This window comes from Haliotis asinina, chromosome 5 (assembly GCF_037392515.1).
Source record: "Haliotis asinina isolate JCU_RB_2024 chromosome 5, JCU_Hal_asi_v2, whole genome shotgun sequence".
NCBI lineage: Eukaryota > Metazoa > Mollusca > Gastropoda > Lepetellida > Haliotidae > Haliotis > Haliotis asinina.
This window is the reverse complement of record NC_090284.1, coordinates 9384508-9393105: the sequence shown is the minus strand read 5'-3', so window position 1 is coordinate 9393105 and position 8598 is coordinate 9384508. Positions and strand designations below refer to the sequence as shown.

Genomic DNA, 8598 nt, shown 5'->3' with positions numbered 1-8598 from the left:
ATATAGCTAGTGAGAGTCTCCCTTGGGCTCATGTATAAAATATGCGTGTATTGGAGACAACATTGCTTGAGGAGGACTTGCTGTGGACTAATGCTAGTGAGAGTCTCCCTTGGGCTCATGTATAAAATATACATGTATTGGAGACAACATTGCTTGAGGAGGACTGCTGTGGACTAATGCTAGTGAGAGTCTCCCTTGGGCTCATGTATAAAATATGCGTGTATTGGAGACAACATTGCTTGAGGAGGACTTGCTGTGGACTAATGCTAGTGAGAGTCTCCCTTGGGCTCATGTATAAAATATACATGTATTGGAGACAACATTGCTTGAGGAGGACTGCTATGGACTAATGCTAGTGAGAGTCTCCCTTGGGCTCATGTATAAAATATACGTGTATTGGAGACAACATTGCTTGAGGAGGACTGCTGTGGACTAATGCTATATAGCTAGTGAGAGTCTCCCTTGGGCTCATGTATAAAATATGCGTGTATTGGAGACAACATTGCTTGAGGAGGACTGCTGTGGACTAATGCTATATAGCTAGTGAGAGTCTCCCTTGGGCTCATGTATAAAATATACATGTATTGCAGACAACATTGCTTGAGGAGGACTGCTGTGGACTAATGCTATATAGCTAGTGAGAGTCTCCCTTGGGCTCATGTATAAAATATGCGTGTATTGGAGACAACATTGCTTGAGGAGGACTGCTGTGGACTAATGCTATATAGCTAGTGAGAGTCTCCCTTGGGCTCATGTATAAAATATGCGTGTATTGGAGACAACATTGCTTGAGGAGGACTGCTGTGGACTAATGCTATATAGCTAGTGAGAGTCTCCCTTGGGCTCATGTATAAAATATGCGTGTATTGGAGACAACATTGCTTGAGGAGGACTGCTGTGGACTAATGCTAGTGAGAGTCTCCCTTGGGCTCATGTATAAAATATGCGTGTATTGGAGACAACATTGCTTGAGGAGGACTGCTGTGGACTAATGCTAGTGAGAGTCTCCCTTGGGCTCATGTATAAAATATACGTGTATTGGAGACAACATTGCTTGAGGAGGACTGCTGTGGACTAATGCTATATAGCTAGTGAGAGTCTCCCTTGGGCTCATGTATAAAATATGCGTGTATTGGAGACAACATTGCTTGAGGAGGACTGCTGTGGACTAATGCTAGTGAGAGTCTCCCTTGGGCTCATGTATAAAATATGCGTGTATTGGAGACAACATTGCTTGAGGAGGACTGCTGTGGACTAATGCTATATAGCTAGTGAGAGTCTCCCTTGGGCTCATGTATAAAATATGCGTGTATTGGAGACAACATTGCTTGAGGAGGACTGCTGTGGACTAATGCTAGTGAGAGTCTCCCTTGGGCTCATGTATAAAATATGCGTGTATTGGAGACAACATTGCTTGAGGAGGACTGCTGTGGACTAATGCTAGTGAGAGTCTCCCTTGGGCTCATGTATAAAATATACGTGTATTGGAGACAACATTGCTTGAGGAGGACTGCTGTGGACTAATGCTATATAGCTAGTGAGAGTCTCCCTTGGGCTCATGTATAAAATATGCGTGTATTGGAGACAACATTGCTTGAGGAGGACTGCTGTGGACTAATGCTATATAGCTAGTGAGAGTCTCCCTTGGGCTCATGTATAAAATATACATGTGTTGGAGACAACATTGCTTGAGGAGGACTGCTGTGGACTAATGCTAGTGAGAGTCTCCCTTGGGCTCATGTATAAAATATACGTGTATTGGAGACAACATTGCATGAGGAGTGGCGGAAGTTACCTCGGGAGTTATCCGCAGGTTGTGATGGCATGAGAAGGATGGAGGCTGTCATCAAGGCAAGTGGAGGATACACGAGATACAGACGTCAGACACTTCGGTTGATTTCCAGATTCCTATTCAGACACGGCTTATACAAATCCGGCAGTCAACATGTGTCGTTCCAGGACAATACTTTTTTAATGAACTGCGTTTCCACTTCGGTGTAGGCATTTCGAAGAGCAGGCAAATTAACATATCGCCTACACTTGTTGTTTTTGTACTCAGTTGTTCAATCTTTCATCCGATAAGCAGACATTACTGCCCTTCTAGACGCATGAAAGACCTGACACCTGTCTGCTCACATCGCTGTCATAAATTAGAGGTGCTTAATTACGTTCCATGTGTATGTATTGGTGAGTAGCTGTCTCAGCGAGTGTCGCACCTGAAGCCACACTGAGTGTTAGAATATGAGAGAATAGTGAATGTTGTGTATTTGCATCGTTGATATAACCAAACAGAATATTCAACATACTCTTTACACAGATTTCAAGAGTGTCTTGGAACTCTTGCTAAATATCCTTCATTTAGGCTACAGCATTCAAGGCCCACTTAAAACTTGACTTGACTTGCATGTGCATGTGTTTGTCACGCTTGTCACAGATGGGGCACCAGTTAGTGCACTCATTTTTTTGGCGAAACCTGTTAACACCAATCACTACTTGATAGTTATTTCCTGAAAACTTGCTTATGATAGAGTCGGAATTGTACACTCGATAATGTTTCAAGCAGTTATCTGTTTTGGCTATGGTATGAGTTTTGCAGGTTTTTCTTTTTATAATAATGGTGTAACTTTGTTAACCGCGGCGTGAATCATAAACACTTCTACTATTCAATCTCCAGTAAGCACATACGGCGACTTATACCCTTGGTCTTGTATATGCATAACTTCCGGGTACACACAACAATCAAGAACAACTATTGGTTAAATGAAGCTGATATTTTATTATCTTTGACAATGGTGGGGCTCTAGTTGTTGATGTAGCTGTTCACCCAGGCCTTTGACTTGACTGCGCTGGAATACACACCTGGAAGCCCAGGTCTGGCACAACCGTAGCCCCAGCTCACGATACCTGGAGGAGACGTGGACATTGTTCAGGACCAGATTCGTCCACGCAACATTGTACGGGCCACAGTTCCATTCAAAACAAGACATTTCGAGTTGGTAAATAGTGATATTTGGTTAAAGTATTGGGACGGAATTCTGGCTTGGTGGGGGGGGAGGATGCCTACTAGTGGGTGGCGACTAGGCTAATATTTTTAAGTAAATAATAAGTTCGCAAATATAATCCCGAGGTAGCCCATTCCCCTCTTCTCCCACTCTTACCATTTCTGCTTTTATAAACACTATTGTGACTAAGCTTCTAAACATTCTTGGGCCGCTGTACTGGGTCAGTTTTATAGAAATAGATATCATATTCAACAAAGGTCAATGGAAGGCCAACTCTCACTCACCAACAATCTCGACTCTTCCTCCACGGATCGCCATCAGAGGACCGCCGCTGTCTCCCTGTGCAACAAAACAAGCTGTGTGTATATATGTACCGACTTGAGTTTCAGGAACATCGGCATCCAAACTCATGGCGATTCAATGGACCGTTAAACATATTAACAAATTTATCATCACATCGGCAATATTTCAGCCATATTGTGATGAGAACGATTAATTACAAAAATACATATTAATTAATTTCAAATTGTAAGAGCCTGTCAACGAAGGAGAGTAAAACTAACTAGAATACCACAGAGAAGAATGTAAAACTAGTAATTAGATCTAAAACAGTTTAACTACAAAGGATAATACAATATAAAAATGGGCTATGCATTGTCAAAAGCTGAAGGTAGATCGCCACACTAGGGACCATGGGATTCAAGTAAACTGATTGTCCACACATACACTGTTTTTTTTTGTTTAAGAACTGGTATTCACAGTAACTGTCATTGTTCAAGAACTGGTCTACAGTGTTACCTGACAGGCATCAAGGCCGCCGGCCTCAACACCGGCGCACAGCATGTTGGTCTCGAAGTAACTGTTGGCTCCAAGCTGGTTTCTGCAGGTTTGGTGGCTGAGGATAGGTTTATTTACAACCTGAAGCTTGTCTGGTGAGGAACCGCCTGGAGAAACACGTAAGCTGTGTAAGTGAACTGTATGTACAGGGTGGGTGTGCAGGGGTGTCTTAGTCCTGAGATTTTGTTACAGACCATTGAACTCGGATGATAATGAAGCGTGCAAATCCCCACCCGACGTAGATGACGTAGCTACATTCACAACAATCATCTGTCATATATGTGGAACCGATAACCTACCCTCTGTGAGAGCGCCCCAGCCGCTGACGAAAGAATTTTCCCCAGCGGTAATGTCACCAATAGGGAAACATCCAGGCCTCACGTATGGTGTTATATTCGGGTTTTTGGCCAACCTCAACAGGGAAATATCCCAGTTATAGGTGCTTGAACTGTAGGAAGGGTTATTGATGACCTGATCAACACCGATGTGCTGACGTTCGTTGGTCTCATCGGCAGCAAGGTCATGGCGACCAAGACGCATTTCCCACTGGTTGGCGTTGGTGTTCCTGCAGACATATCAAAACAAATATCATGCTTCTTAGTGACTTAGTGATAAGCCCATCTGGTCCTGCCTTTCCGAAACTACATGATAAATGTAGATGCAAAGTATTACGGGCGATCTTCCTCTTCTTCAGGACATTCTTTCTCGATTTCAGGAAAAGTATCCTTCAGTTCCACAGCAACAATTCTTAAACATCTATAGTTGGTACTTGAACGCCAATGTACACCGTATCTGATCACTTTATCCCCTTTGCATGCCAATGCATATTTCCCAGGCCTCTGACATGTCACATGGTCATACCACTACTGGTACTACCACTTCACATGTAACTCTCCCCACGTGTGTAATGCCCCGATACATAGATGGCGCTTTGTTAACATCAGGAATAATATTTAACACTCGGATCATTCCCCGCTGAGCTCTTCCACGGCTCCTTACACTGTGCAGTGAGCTGCTGTGAGGATGTAACTCCTTCCGTTATTTCCCATGATGAGGGAACCGCCACATCGGAAGGATCCGCGATAGTACATGGCAGTCTGCAAGACAAACACAGAGTTTATTGCCAAGGATCCTTTGCATCTCTCGGCATCAATATTCCCTAATCAAAGTTATGTCCTCTTTACGTGCCTGGATCTGATGAATCTGATTTCTCTGTTATCAGGCACAGACCATTTAATGTTTGTTAACTGCAGTTGTTTAGGTTTGAATGAATTAATCCAGGGTTGCATAACGTAGACTTTCGAGTAATCTTCCAGCCGAACTTTCTTTCAAGCGACCCCTAAAGAATTATGTTCCTCGGAGCGCTCTTTACGAATATCCAGTAACTCAACTTGTGACTGAACCCGTTTTGTAAACATTGACAACACCGAGTGCGACATATTTCCATGTACGGAGCAGTTATATATGGCAAGTGTTCTCTGTGTGGAAGCTACTTGCATGGAGTTTCAAAAATCGATTTCAGGCAGGTCGCAAGGGCGATAATTTGTCCAAACCTCCCTCCCAGTGCTTGTTAATGTAATCATAACTTGGTTAAATCTCCGAGTCTGATTTGAGACACGCAAATGGTAGTGGCCAACTTCTTGCTTTATGTTTGTCATTTTAACACTTACCATCCATGGGTAAGCGTGAGCAGCAGCCTCTTCACCCCCTACAATGTATTTGTCGGGGTACTTGTAGCCCACGAGGTTACCCCCACAACCGGGGGTAATGTCCAATGTGGAGGGTGCGGCAGATACTGTAAAGGTAACATAGAAGTATGAGTTCAGTGGTTGTAACGCATACACTTGTGATGACATTATATTTCACCTTGTAATGAACAAACATATCTAGAACTACGTTATAACATATACGACGCAAATGTTAACATATCAAAGTTCACGTTGTAAAATAACAATAATCGTCACAACAATGATTTCTGCATAACCACCATGACTAGAAATGATTCTATATGGATGTTTGTGTGAAATGTGTGTTTACAGAATGTCATCAAGCTAAATAGTTTCAAGAGTGGAGAGTGTGTTAAAATCTCCCATCCCATTGGCAATATTACGGTCAAAGGTTCATGATATTCGCCACTCAGTGTAGCCGTAGAACAATCACTTAACATTGTGCATCTCTTGAAATAGCCAAGGAGATGACATGAACGAAAGATCACACGTTATTAACATACATTATGGAACCAGGAAGTACTCAGATCGCCAATCTGTATCTGACCCCTGGAAATTAAAAGCACCACGAGAACCATTCATTGTTAAAAACAAGTCAGGAACCACGTTGTGCGATAACACCTAGCCATGGTAGTCACATGGACTGGATGGTTACCAAGAGAAGATAGTTGCCCTGGACATGCCGGAAGAACAAGGAGTGGTGAAAGAATGATCTGTAGTTCTTTCAGCATGTGTTTTGCATGGCAGGTCAGGGAACTGAGTTAACCACTACATGCTGACAATAGCCAATGACAAGCAGATCAGATCCGCCAGCTCTGCTGATTCCACTCAAATTAGAATTGAACCTCCTCCATCGCACTCATATTCCGTTACATTTGAAATCATAATTTTTCTCTTGACATATTTGGGCTTTCAAGGCCGTGCAGACAGCATCTAGAGTTATCATTTATAAGTGCGGGATGCCAGTCCAGGTCTGTCCAGTGGAAGTAATCTTCAAAGCAGGTGCTGATTGGGCTGAAGACCTGAACTGGCATTTCATGTGGAAGAGAAACGTCTTATGCAGCTTGTGGCAACTGGGAACTGGCAGTTGTGAATCGGTACCAAAAGGTTTGTAACATAACACATCATCTGCTCTTGATGTTTTTCTTGGTCTTCCAGAGCAGGTCTGTCCTGTAGTCTACCAATAGTCTGGAACCTGTCTTTAAGTCTGTGAATGAGGGAAACACATAAAGTCGGCGAGCAACATTTCTTATGGATTTACCATCCTGTGACCTTGCCGTGACACTACTTCTGTCGTGGGCGCTTAATGGTCTGCATTGTGGAACGGTAAGAAGGCTTCAAAACTGCCTGTAGCTTCTTTTACAGGACACATTGTCACTAGCTACATGGAAAGTCTGTCGGCGACATGCTCTAACATGTTCTATTTGGGCGCTTGATTCAAACATGGTGCTGGTGTGTTTCAGCACCCTTGTTTTTCGCTGTTTCTGACAATGTTTCATTTCACTCAAACTCAACGAATATCTAATCAGTTGCATCACACAAAGTTGCATTTACCTTAGAGTATGAATGACCACCACGTTTTAGTTAACTTTACACATGACTATAAAAGTTTAGGGCGCTCCCATACGTTTTGTTTGTATTATACAAGTCGGAATCCTGGACTCAGTTCCGTTATTAACATTATTTAGCTACGTATATTGTTTTGTCGCATGATAAAAACACTAGACGGATTAATATTCTACGTTTATAATGTAATCGGCAGTTGAGAATTGATTTGCAGCAACGTACTATAATCCATGACCCTGTTTTAATAAATTACACGGCGGTAGATTTTGCATCTGTGAGTACGAAATAGGATATCTCTGAAGCCTTTAAACACACGTTAAGGGCTTTGTAATGCCGTATTGTGACATGTAAAAGGGCATGCCACGTGAACGAAACACCTACAGCTTGGAGACTAGACTACCCTCACATGTTGATATAGATGATACCGACTATCGCACTTGTCTGGTCTCCATTCTCAGACCACCTTCATGTAAAGTTACGGGCAAAACACTTTCTAATCATTCTCGAAGGAAGATATCGAGACTATTTATATTTACAAACATATCCTCAACATATTTGGCAATAAAAACAGAAAAAGCCCCGGAACCTAAACACGTTCTGACATCAGATCCCACTGTGTGCATTTGTTGAGAAAAACCAATAAAGTGGCTTTCGTTTAATCTTAATCGGATTCCATATTTGACTACTTTCATCTGAATTCAAATAAATATAGCATAGCGCCGTCTCATTAGTAATGTCTCACTCGAATCCCTCCTTTTAACAGCCAGAAATACGTTAAAATATAACTTATGAACCTTTCATTCTTGTCAGTTTTTTCCTAATACTTGTGAACATTACGTTAACTTTTATTACCATTTGCCCAGCTCACCTGCCGCAACAAGGAATGCGAGGAGACAGAATGTGGCCATGTCTAGGGGTTAATCCTGGTTCCTGGACGAATTCGAATTGATAATGGCTTTTTATAGCGGTTACTAGTTTTTCATTGGCTGTTCTGTTCAATGTAGGAAGGTTTTACAATCTTATCTTGCTTGCTTGCTTCAGTTTTCTTGCTTTATCGATATTTACCATACCATTGGACAGAATCAACACAATCCTTTATTATACTAAAGAAATCTTAGGTGAAAGCGGAGTCGGTTGTACATTTATGACCGTAGCTTCAACAGGTGTTTATGAATCACTTCGCGTCATCGATAGTACCAGGTTAACGAAAGGTGAGCGTGCGCCATCCCGTATGTTTTGTATCTGACACAAACATGTGATGTTATACTTCAGTGCCAGTGAGGGTCCCGGGGTAGAATAGGCCTACAGCAACCTATGCCTGCCACAACAGGCGACTATGCTTGTCGCGTAAGAGGCGAGTAACGGGATTGGGTGGTCAGACTTGATTGCGCAAATCGATGCTCATGCAGTTCATCACTGGGTTGTCTGGTTTAGATTCGATTATTTACAGACCGCCGGCATATAGC

General features: G+C 42.5%; 1 protein-coding gene across 1 annotated transcript; it reads right to left on the bottom strand.

Moving 5' to 3' along the window:
* Positions 1–2764: 2764 nt before the first annotated feature.
* On the bottom strand, positions 2765–8040 carry LOC137283360 (trypsin-1-like). Its single transcript, XM_067814821.1, has 7 exons — positions 8001–8040; positions 5510–5634; positions 4839–4936; positions 4139–4404; positions 3801–3946; positions 3287–3341; positions 2765–2904 (listed from the first exon to the last, which is right to left on the bottom strand). The coding sequence occupies exons 1-7, from the start codon at positions 8038–8040 to the stop codon at positions 2801–2803; spliced, it is 834 nt and encodes a 277-aa protein (XP_067670922.1). The 3' UTR covers positions 2765–2800.
* Between the last annotated feature and the right edge of the window lie 558 nt (positions 8041–8598).